Source organism: Eleutherodactylus coqui, chromosome 9, assembly GCF_035609145.1.
Source record: "Eleutherodactylus coqui strain aEleCoq1 chromosome 9, aEleCoq1.hap1, whole genome shotgun sequence".
Classification (NCBI taxonomy): Eukaryota; Metazoa; Chordata; class Amphibia; order Anura; family Eleutherodactylidae; genus Eleutherodactylus; species Eleutherodactylus coqui.
In genome coordinates, this window is record NC_089845.1 from 84,146,231 (window position 1) to 84,165,758 (window position 19,528).

General features: G+C 38.7%; 1 protein-coding gene across 1 annotated transcript in view; it reads right to left on the reverse strand.

The window, feature by feature from the left end:
- Positions 1–1,434: 1,434 nt before the first annotated feature.
- Positions 1,435–19,528, reverse strand: part of LOC136579228 (desmoglein-3-like) — a 56,394-nt gene continuing 38,300 nt past the window's right edge. Inside the window, exons 12-16 of the mRNA XM_066579643.1 lie at positions 17,509–17,742; positions 14,485–14,615; positions 11,946–11,991; positions 7,405–7,667; positions 1,435–6,563 (exon numbers count right to left, since the gene is read on the reverse strand). Coding sequence (XP_066435740.1) covers positions 5,469–6,563; positions 7,405–7,667; positions 11,946–11,991; positions 14,485–14,615; positions 17,509–17,742 — 1,769 coding nt within the window. The 3' untranslated portion in view covers positions 1,435–5,468. The remainder of the gene's footprint in view (positions 6,564–7,404; positions 7,668–11,945; positions 11,992–14,484; positions 14,616–17,508; positions 17,743–19,528) is intronic.

Here is a 19,528-nt window from a genome sequence, read left to right on the forward strand (position 1 = left end):
TTCTACCAGGCGCTGTTTCTGGGGTGAAAAAGGGATTCTCTGTTATTTCATGGGTATGGCTCGAATGTTGATACCAAGATATTCCAGAATGTAATTTGCAGACTTTTTAATCAGATAATGTATATGGAAGAAGTGACATCCATAGATAAAGACTGCTACGATCCCTTTGTAAATACACGGCATTACAGATTTGCTTTCAGGTCTACTACGGCAATGCATGACTGGATATGAGGCAGTGACATCTAAGCGCCCGGGGTAGTGGTCTACAAGACCTAAATTAGCCTTTTCCTCCTCTCCCTCTCCTTTCCATTCCTATTCCCTGTTTTCCCTGTTAAGTCATAGTATTCTCCTTAGATTTCTTCAGCTACACTTCACCTGGAGCTTCTGCGCTTCATGATGACATTCGCAATAGGTCTAATAATGGGACCTGGATTGCATTATTTTATTGCTTGGTATTTGCTTTTTGGTATAGCTTTCATCCAATTTGTGTGTGCCATTCCCATGTTTTAAACATTATTATTTAATGAAAATTAATTTACCAGAAAATCAACAATAAGTGAATGTAAGCATGCCTGGGATAAGCATATATCTATCCTAAGTAAGAAAGGAAATAGTATAAGGGCAGACTAGATGGACCATGTGGTTTTTCTTCTGCTGTCAAACGTCTATGTTTCAAGATTTCCAATATTGGTAAGTTAATATGACTGTAAAAAGAGCAATGGTGCACAAATTCATCTTACCAGTACCGGGGTATGTGTAAGAAATGGTATCTTATAGATATGTAGAAATTGTATGTACACAGAAAAACTAACTCATTCAGCCAAATGTACACTATGAAAATGTACATTTTAAATTGACACACACTTTGCATCCTACAATAGTGAATGGGACCTATGTAAGGATTCTTTTAACCTTTTTTATTGCAAAATGTCTGCCAAAAAGGCAGACAAAGGTAAATGAGAACACACCTTCACTTTCACAGTTTTTCTCTGTTAGGACTTGGAGTGGGTTGGGTGCATGTCTGTACATGCAGTGTACAATAATTAAAGTATGTTGCACAGAATAGATACTTAAAAGTAACCTGTCACTAGGTTCATGCTGCCTGAACCATGGGCAGCATGAACTTGGGACAAGTGTGCATTGTGCCAAAATGTAAGTGTTATTCAAAGTTTCTTGCCCGGGGGCACACAGCTGCGGTAGCATTATGCAATTAAAGGCATAAACATTTATGGGATATTTAAGTGCCAAATATATATATCACTTAGAACAAAGTCCTGATAATGGCCATACACATAATGCTATGATATGTGAAAGCAGGAGAGGAGCACTACATACCATACTATGGGTCACTCATTTAGATTACACAACTAGAATTTTTTTTCTTGCCTTTTCACACCTGTCCAATAAAATAATACAAAGAGGAAACTAAAAATGTAAAATTATTTAAAAGTGCTTTATTAATAGATTCTGGAAAATACAAAAATATTGCATAAAGTTCAGTTCATACAAATATAGGTCTTTTTTAACTTTAAATCTACTGTAACAGATAAATTGATTTTTTTGACATTTTGTTGAAACAGAATAACTCCCTTAAATGCATATAGGGGTTTACCAAGCCTTAAAAGCACTCTGAGTTAATTAACTATAATATACTTCAAATTTAGTGCCATTTCCCTACCACATGTCAGTGTGGTTCTTTGCCATTGATTGCCATTTTTGCATGATGCTAATCGACAAACGAAGCAGTAGGGACTCCAGTGCTCAGCAGCAAGTGGTGCTGAATTTAAAAGGTAAGCAACCTAGAACTGTTATCAGAGTTAGAAAACTCCTTGAACTACTTTTTTGTATTTAAAGAAATGATAATTTAAATAACAACTCTAAGAAAAATTCTTTGAAAAGTATCAAACTCCTAGAATAGGTAAAGGAAAATTGAAGCAATGCTATTATAGGCCCATTTATATGGGCAGATGATTGCTCAAAGATCGCTCAAATGACAGTTTAAGCGACAGCTTTGAGTGCTCATTTTGCATAAACTATTAAGTAGCTACTCAGTTGCTGAAGAGCAATTAAGTGTGCAAATGAAGCCTTAGCTGAAAGCAGTTAATAGCCCGAGGGCTCTTATCTGCTTTCAGTTCCTTTGTTTTCCAGCGGGAAACAATGCGATCAGCACTACCCGCGGAGAACTGCTGATAAGGCTGAAGAATGTTTTTTAGGTTGGACTGAATTTAACGATCAGCTAGCAGTGCACAATGATGGCCGCGTGTTTAGCCGCAACGATTATCGCTCAAACGATCGCTTTTTGGTGATATGTGAGTGATCATCGACTCCATGTAAATGGGTCTTAACTCATATATTTTAGCTTTTTATCTTGAGTGCAAATACTTTATATTATCACACAATGCCAAGTGTTATTGGCACCTGTTTAGTTACATTGACTTGTCAATATCAGGTCAAGGGCCACAGAATTGTTAACCGGGTCCTGGGTTGATTGTTTAAAATGTATTTGGGACTAGGACCAAGTGAAATAGATTTTACACCAGCACAATATCAGTACCACTTGACATTTTTCACACTGAAATTTTCCTTTTGGTTGTATCCTAGATATTAATAATTACATTTATGTAAATCTATTTCCATTTACCAATATATCTGTTACTTTACTTTCTTCACTACACAATATGGCTCAACACTACCTTCTTGGTTTGGTTTAAGGGTTTGTAAACCAATGATATAAATTATATTATCATATAATATATTTATATATCATATAATTATGTTTTAAGTCTCAGTAAACCATATACATTCTATACACATGATAATATCGTGTTTAGAATACCAATATATGACATAATCACATAATGCACAATTCTAAACGGTATGTACTTTCCAGATACTTTTAGGCTTTGTCTTTCTAAAGATAAATGGGTACCTTTCCTATTATGTATTCATGTATGTTGTGTGGCTGATTTACTGAAATACGGATCAGTATTTCCACCTCTATCATTTTAAAATTGGTAAATACAGTTCTATAATAGGAAATCAGCCCATCAGCTAAACACCTGTAACCAAATGCAAAGAAAAAAAAGAGAAAAATCACATTTTAAACATGGACCAACTTATCTCCCAACCACCTTCCTCTGAGGTATCACTGATTGATAATACCTCACGATTAGAGATGAGCGAGCATTGTCCTTAGCGAGTATCTCCTCGCTCGGCATAGAAGGTTCGGGTGACAGGTGAGTTGTGGCAGTGAGCAGGAGGGAGCGGGGGGGAGAGAGGGAGGGAGAGAGATCTCCCCTCCGTTCCTCCCTGCTCTCCCCCCCGCTCCCTGCCCGTCGCCAGCACCCAAATCTTTGCTCCCGAGCGGGCAGGTACTCGCTAAGGGCAATGCTCGATCGAGCAATTGCCCTTAACGAGTATGCTCGCTCATCTCTACTCACGATCCTACCAGTTATCTATATGAAAAAAATAATCCCTCTGTATCTTTCACGAATTTCCAGCTGAGGGTCTTTATCTTTTACAGATAATTGACAAGGTCAAGTATAATAACACTGTCCACATGTATGTTCTGGAAGAGGCTGAGCAAGAGAACCCAATGGGCTAGGTGGGAGAGTAGCTCATGTCCTGGCACAAAATAGAATAGTCAATTTCTTTATGTTTTATTTTTTGCTGGAGTTTAATATTAACTGTCATTATTATAACGCAGTATTGAGGCACAACTAATTCCTTAAGCCATGCCATTGTAGGTAACTGAGGAAATAGACATAAAACAGTACACTAAAAGCATAAAGCAAATAAGTACAAAACAGGAAATAGCTAAATATATGTATATATATATACAATAAAACAAAACATAGTGGTCATTCTCAAGGGAAAATGTCCAAATACTGCATTAGGTGCGCTACTAGAACTGTACACCTAAAGTCCTTGAAAAAACAGGCCCATTCATATTTAATCTACAGTAGTCATTGTGGTGTAACAAAAACAGATCCCATATTTAAGTTGACAAGGGGCAATTAGGAAATTAAACTTAACATCTTAATCAGTTGCACTGGTAGCACCCCTGGTATTCCTGCATACCAGTTTTTAAATGGATTCCCCGTAAAGTAGTGTATGTAACAAAGCTGATTTCAGTAGTAACAGCTATGTCAAAGTATATTGGATTAGGCGTTATACAATGCAGCATTGTGCAGATATAATGTGTATGGGACTAAAGAGCCTTTACTCTGCATTCACGGTCAGACCAAAGGTCTTCTGGGGGAAGAAAGTGGCATTGTATGCAAGCACTGCTTCACTCCCTTTTTAGGCTGCTATAACATGCATTGAATGGCCAACTCCATGTGCTTGTTTATTGGTGGTCTTGGCTGAAAACCTTGACTGACAACTATCTTCTGCAACCAGGGGCGTAACTAAAGGCTCAGGGGCCCTGATGCAAAAGGTGAGCAGCCCCCCCCCCCTCCTCTATCTTTATCTGTACCCGTACCCATACCTTAACTATGCTGCACAGAGGCATAACTTGAAGCTTCTGGGCCCCAATGCAAAACCTGTAACAGGGCCCCCAACTATAATGCTTTATTCATAGTACTGGGCTCCCTATATGGAGAACAGAGGCCTTATGGGCCCCCGAAGGCTCCTGGGCCCGGGTGCAACCGCATCCCTTGCATCCACTATAGTTACGCCCCTGTCTGCAACTCAAGCCTTCTTTCATGCTAGAGCTGTTTTAAAGCAAGTTTTTTATTACTGGAACAAATTACATAACTGATGTACAATATTTATTGTTTCAGTTGTTTAACTTAGTGCAGCTACTTCTATTTTAGTAAGGGTTTTAAATAATATTAATAAACATTTTCTAAAAATAGAAACTTTACAAGGGTTCTTTAGCATCCCATAATAGACAGATAGTTGAATAGAAGGGAATAGAATTGTAGAAAAATATTTGCTCTAGAGAAAAAAACATAAAAAGCTTTTTTTTTTTTTTTTTTTTTGTTTTACTGCTGTTTTATTAAAACTGCTATAAGGGATTTGAAAGGATATGAAGTGCAGTAAAATAAAGCATAACACGCAACATAAATGCAATGTGTAGCAGGTTCTATTTGGAATGTAATGATATTTACAGCGCAGCAATATGATCTTAATTTACATATATTACACAAAATGGGACACGAACAAAAGTGGACTCAAATTGTTCAAACAACGACAAACATAATTTTGTTGGAGAATTTAAAATCCATTGATTTGATTGCGGTTTTTTTTGTATTCATTCTTACTATATTTTCATGTTTATTTGTAAGACTTTTAGGGTGAGTGGTGAGGTACAAGACTTATGGAAGCAAATCTATGATGGCTTTAACTGAATCAATATATTGCTTACTTTGTGCCTTAAAGGGTTAATGTTTATGAATTTGACCAAATCTTACATTGAATCATTTAGAGTTTATTTAAGTCAATGTATACTGCAATTGACACATTTACTGTTTAGTGTATTGAACTGTGCTGTACTTTGTTACTTTGCTGCGGGTTAAGCTAGGGGAAGTTGAACCCACTGTTTGAGTTAGCAAAGGTTCTGCACTCAACATTTGGGTTTTAATGGCTGGACCAGATCGTACAGTTTTTTCTGTCACGTATATATTTTGAGAACTTCCCATTTCTGGGCGAATGCTTAAATTTCCCTGAACATTTGAGATGGGTTGTATCAGCCTTTCAGTAACTACAACATTCTGTGCATCACCTAAATCTGAGATGTTAAATGAATTAGGCATCCTAGAGCTATTTGGTGCAACCACTCTTTCTGTTAATACAACATTCTGTGCATTACCTAAATCTGAGATGTTAAATGTATTAGACAGCCTTGAACTATTTGGTGCAACCACTCTTTCTCTTAATACAACATTTGATGTTTCTGCTAGATTTGGTAGTTCTATAAATTCATGAGCACCAGAAACTGGACGAACAACCCTCTCTGTCACAATAACATTAGAGCCATTGTGTAAATCGGGAAAACCTCCGTGTCCTGCTGCCATTCCTCCTGCTGCTGTAGATTCTACCAGCCTTTCTGTTACCAAAATATTAGTAGGGAGGCCAGGATCTACATTACGGACAACTGGCCTCAGTGTGCCCCCGGATGTTGTGTAAGTCTCAGTTACAAGTACATTACCCGGAATATAAGTTTCTGGCATAGACCTTACTGGTTGAAGATTGGCAGATGACATTGAGCTCTCAGTTACATATGTAGTGCTGCTAACAGGCATAGATCGATTTGCTGCCACATTTACTGTTGATTCATCTAATAGAACACTTGCTTCAGTTTCTATTATTGGAATGTTTGGAAATAATCTTGGCTCTCCGGTACTTGACAATGGTTCAATCTCTGAACCAATGCAAATTTCTGCCAATGTTTTAAATTTTGGTCCCAATGTATCCAAGAAGGTGTCATCCAAGTCATCAGCAATAAAACTGCAGCACCCGACAGATCCAACTGGGCTTCCCATGCCTTCATTATCATAAATGAGGAGACAATCATTTGCTGGGCGACTCTCATCTTCATTGGCATACAGTTCTGCTTTCTAAAATGACATCAATCATATAATTCCATAAACTTCTATGCAATTTAAATACAATCAGTAACTTCCACAATTTGTTTTTAAACTTTACCCCTTCCTATTTTTTGGTCCACTGACATTTTTTGCCAAATTTAGCTAAGCAACTTAAACTAGTAGATAGCTCTCTACTTACCTATTTTTACTATCTGTTGGTTTTATGGGAAAGTCTAATTTCTAGAGTCCAATTAAATGGCCCATTTGGGAAATTTTCCAACCATTGTTGTTTTGATTAAAAAAAAGTGATTACTTGTATAAGAGCTATGTATAGATCATAATCTTCAGATGATTCTAAGCGAATAACTTAGTTTTCCATTAAGTACAATATAAAGGGCAATATTTGGATTTAAAGGGGCTGTCCAATATGGACACTCTTCTTTCCAAATGCCCATCAGGGCATATAGTCATTATACAGGGGAAGTCTTCAAAACAGCGGGTCTCATATAATAGTGTTTGTCTGTACAGAGATACCCTCCTAAAACTGATTCAAGTAATTATATTTTTGGATAATTGCTTTATTTTCCACCTAAAATTGGGACTGTTAATTTTTAAAACAAGGAATCCTGTCTTCTTACAACTTCAAAACTGCTGTGATACGCCCTTTCTAGAATACCTGTTAATGCTTAGAACAAATAGAATTGGAAAACATGATTTAAACATGTAAATACAAAAACGCTGTAATTGCAATAAAACACTGAAAAAAAAATCCCACAAACTGTAAGACATCTGCCTGCCTTCACGTTTTATATGCACATCCCCTTAAAATGTTAAGGAATTTGTACATCCTTTTTATGATTGTGCATCTTACCTCAGCAAAGTAGTTTTCCACATAAGCCATGTTCAACGGGCCACTTTTCTCGTATGGTGGTGGCATGGGTCCCATATAAGAATTGGCTCTATTGCTTTCACCTGAATAATCAATAAGGCCAGCTGCTTCAAACCCGTCGCCAACAGCAGTGGCTGTCTCCATTCTGGTAGCAGAATCACCTGTTATGCCACTTCTCTTTGCTGTTTCTGATATACTTCTTGCACCAGCCCCAACTCCAGGCATGAAGTTGTTTGCATTGAGATCTACAAAATAGGAAATATATAAAATACAGCACATACGCTTACTTTTCGAGTAGTCAAGCACGTTTCCAAAAATGTTACTAGCTAAGAGGACTGTTATGGCTATCATTCTATACCATATCTATGTGGTCTGTTGAGTTTGCATACATTCAATTTGCATTAATTGTACACATCTAGACATAGTGATCTGGGAACTTCTTGTCAAAAGTCTAAATTTTGGTCTATTTTTTTTATAAAGTTGTAGATGATGCTAGATATATAATTCAACCTTATGTAACAGGCAATGTTATAGCGAGGGTTTACAACGGAGATGCGTTTCTCATAGGAAATCATATAATTTGCATCATCATTTTATCGCTACCAGTTCACATGCTATCATAAGAAAAGTTTTAGAGAAACGCTGGCCCATTCTCCAAGATCATCCCCATTTGAGAACAAAGATTTCTAATAACGCCAAAATGATGTTTAGGAGGGCAAAACTATTAAAAATATGTTAACTCCTAGCAAATTGCACCCTTCACTGCAAAAATCGAGTATACAGAAACTATTAGGTGGACCACAATGAAACAATATAGGAAGCTACTGCATAGGTGTAATCTCCCTTGCTGTAAATGCTGTAGTAGTATATGTGATAGGGTTGTTGAGGTTCATAGCAACATAACAGATGGAAATTATCCAATTGGGAGTTTTTAAATTATTCCTCCAGTAAGTAGGTAGAACTACTACATGTCTCCATACACATATTAATAAACTACTCGGACGAAAAGATTCGGGGGGCGCCGGGGGGCGGGGGGTGGCATGGTGGAGCTGGGGGTAGCAGTGGGGAACAGGGGGGAGCTCTCTTTCTCTCCCCCCCCCCACTCCCCTCTGCAACCCCCCCGCTCACCCCCGGCGCCCGCCGAATCTTTTCGTCCGAGTAGTTAGTTACTCGGAAAAAGCGGTGCTCGAGTGCAAAAACACCCAAAAAGAGTACGTTCGCTCATCTCTAGTCACGACATGCTACTGTGGCACATAATAAAGATTTCAAAGCCTTTTGGGTGGCACCTATAGAACTCTTTACTAATAAAGACAATGGATTTTGATATTTTAAGAAACAGGGAAATGTTTTGGCTTTATAGAGTGAATACAATAGTACCTATAGTGCTTTACAAGATGAATAGCAAATGTTTATGATTGATTCTTGTTTTTATTGTCCCAATTATATATTTATTTTTATCCAAATGTATATTTTATATATTTCTTTCATTGCCTGTCATTTATCCATTATTGTTTTTATAGGTTTTTACGTGTTTTTTATCTTTAATTTGTTCTTATTGGTTTTAGATTTTGTGACATTTGTTAATGTGCTTCCACTATGTATCACAGTGATTGATGATTTCGTTAGCAGTGCAGATTCTTTAGGCACACTATTGTGATGCAGCCTCCGTTTAGGATTCTACACATGTGTGAGTTTCTTCCAGACAGTTTAACTATGCCTATTGTCCTTCAGATGATTATGGTGTATACGTGCACCTCTCACAAGATAGTGCGAGGACACCTAATCTTGAATAGACTTTGCAATTCTGCAATTCTTGGTTCTTGCAAATTTGTAATGATGCTTATGATTATGGCGCACGTGTACACTTCTTATAAGTTGTCCTGCACATGCAATTTACAACCTTATATGATATTCAATAATTTGTAAGTCATATCTGTTCTTCTTTAAGCTCCGTCTTTAGACATACATAATTGAATATTCATTGTGCTATTCCATATTATTAGGGTGGAAATGAATTTGTTATGTGTCTATGATTGAGGAAGGGGCAAAGACTTGACAAAGACTCAGGATGTAAAGAGTCGAAAAGTCGTCTGTCTGTGTTGGGAGGAATAAAGGATCACTTGATCGCACCGTTACTGCTGCCTCCATCATCATTCGTTATGATTGAGGAAGGGGCAAAATGACTCTCTATGAACTTATTTTAATTCTGTGGATTATAATAAATTGGATATACCATATCTTAGTATTCTGCAAGTCTTAGTATTTCTGTTGTCAAGCATCACTGTCAATGCACTCTGGATTATTCAGAAGTCCTTGTTTTTGGTGACTACTACATACCCCGAGATATTGTTCCAGCCTCTATAGATATTATTCCCTGAGCAGATTCAAGTATTCATTGTACTTGTCCTTTGTGGGTTTTACTACCCAAGGAAGCGCTTTGCCTTTTATGCTTTTTAGATACTGCACTTTTGATCAGCTGACTATATATAACACCAGCATATGTATAATTATCTTTCTGAGACTATACAGATCTTATATATGTATATCTCCGCTACTATTTCTTCTATCTCTTTAAGAAAAACGGTGTATGTTATTTGCTCAGGGACTAGTCAAATTGTCAGGATATATTTAAAAAGTATTTCTAAATCATGCTTACTTCAACCTTTATTAATGTCATTAATAATAATGACTGGGAACTTGACTTCATGGGTCATGGAGATAAGAACAGTATTGTCTTCTTGCACTTACAAATGATGAAAACCCTTTCAAATCTGGATTTTATTACACATTTTCATTTCCAGCATTCCCACATTAGAATGGTTCTCACCCGACATTAGGGAATTTTAGGTAGAGATTCTTTTTATGGAAACAAAAAGCCTTCCCGGCTTCAACTATCAATCAGAATAACTCCAAGGATCAACAACCCTTCTGAATTAATCAGTGACTATAACATTGACTAAAACTTGTAATATTGCTAAACTCAAGAAAGGCGTCCAGGCACCTCTTGAACTCTTTTAGTGAGTTCACCATCACCACATCCTCAGGCAAAGAGTTCCATAGTCTTACTGCTCTTACAGTAAAGAACCCCCTTCTATGATGATATAGAAACTGTCTTTCCTCTAGATGTATAGCGTGCTCCCTTGTTACAGTCAAAGTCCTTGGTATAATCAGGTCATGGGAGAGATCCCTGCATTGACCCCTGATATATTCATACATAGTTTTTCGGTTGTCCCTCAGACATCTTTTTTTCTAAAGTAAATAACCCCTAATTTTGATAACCTTTCTGGTTATTGTAGTACACCAATTCCATTTATTAATTTAGTTGCCTGCCTTTGAACTTACTCAAACTCTGATATGTCCTTCTTAAGTACCGATGCCCAAAACTAGACACAATTTTCCAAGTGTGGTCTAACTAGTGATTTGTATAGAGGCAGAACAAAGTTCTCGTCATGTGCACCTAGACTTCTTTTGATGCATTCCATGATCCTATTTGACTTGGCAGCAGCTGCCTGATATTGGTTGCTCCAATTAAGTTTACAGCTAGTCTTAAACTCTCTGGCAATGCGTCTCTCTGTTTCCACCTTTGCTGCTTTTGTCTGTTTTTTACATTATTTTTTTTTTCCTTATAGGTTTTTTTTAGTGCTTATTCAGTGCCTTCTTGTTTTAGTAGTTTAATTGCTCTCTTTTTGTTGTTTTTTGTCCCCTTTACATCTTTATTGAGCTGCATTAAGTATTTAAGATGGTTTTAAAATTTTACCATGTACTGTCTGTAATCTTATTTTTGAGTACATTGTATCAGTCGAATGTTAACACCATCTCTAAGCTGTTTGAACTTTGGCTTCGTAAAGTTTAGTACTATTTTAGCTCCCAGATAAAACGATTTCCCTGGTGTTCCCCAACCTGCACCCTTGTTATTCTGTCAGGTCTGTTGGTTAATGTTAAGTCATTGAGTAGGGGGTTTGACCCAATGACCCTGGAGGTCCCTTCCAACTCTACCCATCTATGATAAATACAAAATGGCTGTTCCTCTAGTTGGGTACTATACAAGTTGGAAAAGGTAATTGTCTTTAGTTTATTGATAGAAATTTCTTACCTTCTTGAGATCTGTAGGTTTCAGCTTCCCAGTTTATATCTGGATAGTTAAAGTCTCTCTTAATAATTACCTCATTATGATTTGCTACTTCATCTATTTGCCTCAGTAATAGATTTTCAATTAGTTTTTTTTATATTTGCTGGTCTATAAAAATTCTTATGAGTTTTTTTTTATTATAGTTCTCCCTCCATGTATCTCTACCCATAGAGATTCCACATGTTCATCTCCCTCACATATATCTTGCATAAAAAGATTTGGCATACAAATACATCTATTTCTATGGCATCTTTTTTTAGTTTTTTTTTATATTTTAGGCAATTGTATGCTGCTTTCTTGCTGCATGCATCTTTAAATTGTAGTCAAAAAATGATGCAACCTCAACATGATCACAGCTTCAAAATGAATAAAATTGAACATTTATTAAACTCACCAAAAGAATCAGTGCCCCCTGCAGTCATTAATGATCTTCCTACATTCTGAAGAGGAAACGAAGAATGATTTACTATTAGTTCATAGTCATACTAATTATTACAGAACATACTTGCGCTATTCATTCACTACATAAAGATAACTGGTATATGGCCAAAAGTATGTGTATAACTAACAATCACATCTATAGTATATAAACTTGTTGGCCATCCCATTTCAAGATCATAGGTGTTAATATGAAGTACTCTTACTGTTATAACAGCCTCTACTCTCTTAGAATGGGTTTCAGCAAAATTTTTAAGTGTCTTCAGGAATTTATTCTCTTTCAGCTCATAAGGCATTTGTGAGGTCCTGCACTGATATTGGATGAGAAGATCGGATCAGTGTTTCAATTCATTCCAGAGGTGTTTGATGGGGTTGAGGTCAGGTTTCTGTGTAGGCCACTTGAGTTCCTTCACACCAAACCCATCAAACCATGTCCTTATGGAGCTTGCTTTGTGCACATGGGCATAGATGAACTGGAACAGGAAAGGGCATTCCACATATGGATGCCACAAAGTTGGAGGCAATTGTCTTAAATGTCATTGCATGAAGTAACATCAAAATTACTCTTCACTAGAAATAAGTGGTCTGGTCAAAACCTTCAAAACAGTGCCATAGCATTATCACTCCTCCATGAAATTGTAGAGTAGATACTATGCATTTTGGCAGGTGGAAGTTTTTTGAGTATTCACTAAACCAGATTCATCCATCAGACTTCCAAATAGTAAAACATTAATCAATATTTCCCCAGAATTGCCCTTGCCTAACCCCATCCTGTCTCACTCCTCTTGCCTGAGATGAAGAGGATTACGGAAACAGACAAATTGGCTGTTCTATGCCACTTCATAGTGAATGATAGATGTGTAAGCAGGATAGCACAATAAGCTATGCTGTTTCCACATTTCAGAAGTTACATAACAGTCATTCACTTCTGTGGGAGTTACAGAAATGGCATAGAACAGCCAATTTGACTGTTTCCATAATCCTGGCCACTGGTGACAGTGGAGATCAGCCCCGTACTCCCATCTCAGCCATGTTTGGCTTTGATGGGAATACCCCTTTAAAATCTAAACCTGTATTACTATAATCCTGAATCAAGGGATGGACAGCTTTAGGACTGTGGTCTACTTTCACTTTTGCTTGGTTAAAAAGCCGTTGTTAGTGTTGTTAGAGTAATTAGGTAGTAATATGGCTTGCTAATGTTAAAGGGGTTATCCCAAGATAGACTTTTATCACCTATTCATAGAATAGTTGATAAAAGTCTGATCAGTTGGAAATTCATCGCTACGCCCCCAACTATCCTGAGAATGGGGGTCTCGTTTTTCCCCCTCCTTCTCACTATATGCTCTCTGCACCCCTCGAAGTGAGTAAGAGATTAAATGGAGTGGCGGTCACTCATGCGTGGTGCTGATCTATTTAGCTTCAATAGGCCTGATAGATAGCCCCATCTATGGTATTCACGACCGCCTCTCCATTCAGTCTGACGTCACTGTGGGTGTGTGTAGCAAGCCCAGACTTATGATAAGTAGTGGACATGGACCTATAAATAAGTGATAAAAGCCTATCTTGGTAATAGCACTTTAACCTCTTAACACTCCATGGCATACAGTTACGTCATAGACGTTTGAGGTTTGTATGGAGTAGAACAGGAGACGTTCCTGCTCCATGCAATGTGGGTACTGTCTGTTTCTTACAGTTGACACCCACCAGCAACCGCTGGGATCAGAACTCCCGCTGATCACGGCTATTAGCCCTTTAAATGTCGCTGTCAATTTTGACAACGGCAAATGCCCTGATTGGAGTTTGGGGGTCCCGAAATGCCCCCTGCAATGAGATTGCAGGGCACTGTTTGGTTGTCATGGCAGGGGGCCTTCTGAAAGGCACATAGAGGACCAGCCCACGCACCCAGATTTTCCATCCCATGCCAATGAAGACAAGCCTATGGTTAGTTTAGGCACCCTCCCTTGCTAGCAGGTGCCTGAGCAATTAGTCCAGTTTGTTATGCCAAGGTATGTACTTGTTCTGACTGACTCATGGTTTGGCCCATAATTGTTCTACCCAGTTTTCCCTAATTCTTCTCTCCTGATTTTGTATTGTTTTTGGACCATGTTATCTCTGCTACCTGACCTGACTCTTGATTTGCTATATATTGTTATGCAAGAATTCTGCCTGTCCTGTACCACGACTAGATCTCTGCATGCTTCTCCAGTACCACATTACGGATGCCCTGACCTGTTTGTGTTAGCTGCCACAATATTGGAGCAATTTCTGGGGTAACAGTGTAGGGGTCCTTGCAGCAAAGACCTGATCCTAATTGGTGTGGTTAAAGGATGAATACTAGGAAACCTTAAGTGCTGTTTTGTGGCACAGTGGGTCCATATCTGCTGTCTCGACAAATAATTTATCTCTAATTGCCTATTTCCTGTAAAAAAGTAATAATCTTAATAGTAATGTAGTAGCAGCAGTAATAATATTAATAAAAAACAGCTAAAACTTACCACATCTTCAGGCTGGGCACCTTCTGTTCCCCATGCATGGAAAGCTCCATCATATGCTTCTACAACTGGAACAAACCCCCCACCACCTCCACCAGATCCACATACACATAGCGGCAATAGGAGCAGAGCCACTGTTAAGAAACAAGTAATATTAGCAAAACATTTTGCAATAGATGATATTAAAACAAAGTTCACAAATAGACCAACACATTTCATTGGTGAATTTTAAAGAAAATATCAAAAAGTTATTAAATAGTCACCACACTTTGAGGCAACTTGTATTAATATGATAGCCAATGTAATAACAATCAAAAGTATAAATCACTTTCTTTTTTTCTGAGCAGTTTTTTTTTTTTTACTAAAAAATCTCTCTAAGAGTGCTGGCCACTAGGGTCTCACTTGCTTCTAACTTTCTATCCACTGCCAGTTGTCAAGCGAATGCTGCCTATGTAAGTCTATTCATGTAGAGAGTTGAGTGGGGAGGAAAAAGTTGCTGCAGAGGCAGATAGATTCATACAGTTGTGCTTGCTGCTAATAGTAAGTGATAACTGGAATCATATATACACTACTTAGTATTGCTGTACACTGTCCTCCATGATACTGTTATTTTTCTATTGTGCTACAGAGAGTCTGGGAGGAGAATTTGCTGTTTTCTCCATGTGCAGCACGTAGAAATCACTATTGCAGCTAGTCTGCACATAGGAAAAGTGGTGAAAACTGTAGGATACGTGTCATATAATGGCTAGAAATAGTGTTTTTTCACATGTACACATAGGAGCTTATTCTGAAAAGATATCTGAAAGTGTGAGTATGTTTTAAACGCATTAGGCTCAGACAGCAAATAGACTAATTGTCTATATGTTTAATTTTGAAAGGTCTTGGAAAGTCATTTGTACATCTCGATATTTTGATTAGCTTATAATTGTATAAGGTTGATCTCCTGCATATACAGAGGCGAATGACCAAGAGATTACAAGAGTCATGTGTCAAAAGTGTTGATTATGATTACTTTTTCATTGAATTTCTCCATTTCATAAATTAACTGAAGCAAATCTGCATAGTAATTGTCTAGCCATGATTTCTTGTTAAAAAAACGGAAGGAAAATGTAATAGCTATAGTAATTAATTGCAAAAAATTGGTGCTATTGCGTTAATGAATTTGGTGCATAGTCTATATGCCATCATGTCTAATTCAATTTCTCCATTTACAGGGTAGTACTCATTTTTATAATAGAGTTTAGCACAATTTGGCTTATATAGCTTCTACATATCACTGTATATAGACACTATATAGGTGCTTTTAGATGAGGTGAGTTCTCGGTGTAAAACGTGCTGATCGATGCGCAGGTCGATTGGCACTCATTTCACTTTCTTTTACATGGGCCAAAATTCAGCTTATGGGAACTAATGATCCCTAGCACGATTGTTCATCCCCATAACCTGGCTGCAAATCTCCCTTTTCTCATGGGAAGTTGTACCAGTATCGCTGAGATTAAGGGTCCCCAGCCACTGACGTAACTATAGAGGATGCAGGGGATGCGGTTGCACCCGGGCCCAGGAGCCTTAGGGGACCCATAAGGCCCAGTACTATGAAAAAAGCATTATAGTTGGGGGCCCTGTTACAGGTTTTGCACTGGGGCCCAGGAGCTCCAAGTTACGCCCCTGTCCCCAGCAATAACTGTTCCTGTTCTTTCACACATGAGCGATAATCGCTCAGAGAATGGGAGAATGGAGGTGGAGTGTGCCAGAGATCGCTTCCAGCCACCAACCTCCATTCACAGTAAACTGGCATAGATGAATGACTGCCTGTTTACACACGCCAATCATCGTTCAGTTTTTATGCTTCACTAACTGAACGATACACAATAAGTCGTTCTATCGCTGGCAGTGTTTAGAATGAATGATTATCGTTCAGTTTCACACGATCCAGTAAAAAAATGAACAATTATCATTTCATGTAAAAGGGCCTTTAGACTGCAGCATCTATATACAGCACATGCATTTAAGAGAAGAAAAAAAAGCCTTCCAAAAGGTGTCCATAGCCTTTAAATAACTGCAGAAGAATGTGTCTTCCCAGATACTGACACCACTCGGACAAGCCTCTGCATGTCAGATATTCGTATTAAACTTTAGTCCTCGTGCCCACAACTGTATTATGGCTCTCTACAGGTTTTGAGTCTGGAAGTGCCATATGCATATGTAGGAAATTCAGAGTGTCTACAGCTTTGTGATATGACGCTGTAGAGACTCTGTTTTACTGCTCCAACGCTCTATGTGTACGTGAAGCCTCATTTATGCCCCACAAACCTTAACCTAAAGCTTTTGACTTATTTACCTCTGACTTATTTAGCCCATATCTTCTTGACCATCTGGGGACTGAAGCTTGCACCAGCCTTTCCTTTTATTTTTGCTAAATGATCAGGTTTATCAGATCACTGGGTACCAGACTAACATAAAGTTGCTGATACAAATTAGACAAAACTTAGCTAACTTTGGTCAGTGAGCTAATGTGCATAGGGAACAGCTAACTATCTCCTCCCCTAAAGAAATATGCATACAGGCTTGGCGAATCTTAGCACTCATGTATTCGGGAAAGTCAGGTGAAATTACAGTTATCTACAGCACTGGTGTAACTATAGGGGATGCGGTTGCACCCGGGCCCAGGAGCCTTAGGGGACCCATAAGGCCTCTCTTCTCCATATAGGGAGCCCAGTACTATGAACAAAGCATTATAGTTGGGGGCCCCGTTCCAGGTTTTGCATTGGGGCCCAGGAGCTTCAAGTTACGCCTCTGATCTACAGTATATGTCCCCTGACATACACTGTAAATCTACACTATATAATTCAGTATTTGTCATTTCTTTGTGCCTATGAAGTAAGCTATCAGAAGTTATAATTGTAGGAAAAATCTTCTATTCTGACTACTACGTTTTAGAACTCTCGCTTTCTTATTCTTATCACATCCTCATTACTACTCAAATATCTTACTGTAAAAGCAATGGCGAGATAAATGCTGAGTACTTACATAGAAGAGCTAAAAATCCCAGGACCATGAGTCCAATTGCTGCGGGGCCAAGGGATACATTTCTGCCTGTCAGTTTTGAAGCATCACAAGATCCAGGAGAGATACATTCACATCGTTGTATAATAACATTATTTGGATTTGGACAAGATGTATTATTTCTGTCTGTGACATATACTGGAACAGAATAATTACCAGGACGAAGATTTGAGGTTGGAGTCAAACGTGCAGCTGTGTCTAAAATATAAAAAGGTTCAATCGTTTTTTTTATATATAAACCTATACAACTATGAATATTGTTACATTTCTATAAATCATAAAGTAAAGGGATGCACGGTTCATTGCTGTTTATTGACAGCATGATGCTGTTTTATTTGGAGTGGTACTTTCTCTTTAAGAGGGGGCAAGAATGGAGGAACACAACTGAGCAGGAAGAAGAGACAAGAAGGAGTTGAGAAAGGTGTTTGGTGCAGGATGGAGGTTGAAGCAGGAGTCTCTCCTGGTGTCCTGCAGTGTTGCAGATACAGTCCTAAGTAAGATTCACCCTGGAAGAAAGAGATACAGCCACTGACAAGCTTGCGGAGCGTGCAGAGGGCAGCTAAGCTACAGACAGAGGGGAAAGGGAGTCTTTCTCAGCTTGTGCTATGTAGTTGTCACAGTACTACGAACAGTGTCCTCCTGGAAAAGTTACAGTGACGTCAGAGAAAGTCAAGACACCTGAAAGTAGTGGTGCAGCTATAAGAATTGCAGGGATCACAACTGCGACCTGGCCCATAGGCCAGTGGGGCCCAGAGATCCCCCTTGCCACCTTAATTTTAGCTGCAGCACTCAATCCACCCTTCACCTGGCAGCCCTGCACTCCGTCCAGCAAAACTCAGTGTCACATGTAGTTTGCAGTTGTCTGTGTGAGGAGCCATGTGATTTACTGATCAGCATAACCCAGCTCTTGGCCCTGCCCTCCGCTGCTTCAAGCAAATGAGTTGCAAAAGATAGGAGCTGACTAGAGTTGAGCGAACGTGCTCGTTTAAGGCAATTACTCGAACAAGTATCGCACAAAAATCGCAAAAGCACAAACTTGCAATTTTAACATTAGAATGTCCCTTTGAAAAAACTCTGCGATATTGCAGCGTTAAAAAAAACGCTAGTGGGTAAAAGTCCTTAAAGTTAATAAGTAGAGATGAGCAAGCACGCTCGGTTAAGCTGGAGCGAGCATCGGTCTTCTCAAGTAACTGAATACTCGTCAGAGCAAACGCGGAGGGAGGGGGGCGGCAGCGGGGAGCAGGGGGGAGAGAAAGAGAGAACTCTCTCACTCCCCCCCCACCTCATTTGCTCGGACGAGAAGACCGATGCTCGCTCCAGTATCAGCCTTAACCGAGCGTGCTCGCTCATCTCTATTAATAAAGCATTGTTTGTTCAGCAATGGCGACACCTGCACCCTATGTCTGTCAGGCTGACATCGACCCGGAAAACCGTGAAAGTCCCGAACGTGCTGTCTGAGGTCTTTTACAATAATAATAAGAATTTTTTTAGTAATAGGAATATATATGCTCAGTAAAGAAAACTAGTACCAGTGGAATTCTCTATCTATGGCTATACACATGAAAATAGTTTATGTACATAGCAGGAAATTTACTTAGCCTGGCATTTCCTGCACTGGGCTTAGTACAATTTCTGCCTGTTTTCTAGCGTAAATAATGCATAAATCTGTTATTCTGATGGAGGCCATGCGCCCTCCCGGCAAGCCCCGCCCACAAATACCCCTTGGTGCAAAAATTTCAGACCCTGTTTTGAATGTCAGAAACTGGCATAAAATAGTTTGTATATGTGACCCATGAAGACAAAAACAAGTACAATAAACATTAACCCTTTCCAATCTAATTTGTATCCTGGTTTTCCTAGGGGGCTTACTCTTTTTCTGCTGTTATACAACAGCGCTATATGCTGGCTAAAGCCAGTACTGCATGAGGTGACACGTTGGATAGGCTTCAACAGCAGAGCGGCTGGCAATATGCAGTAAGAGAAC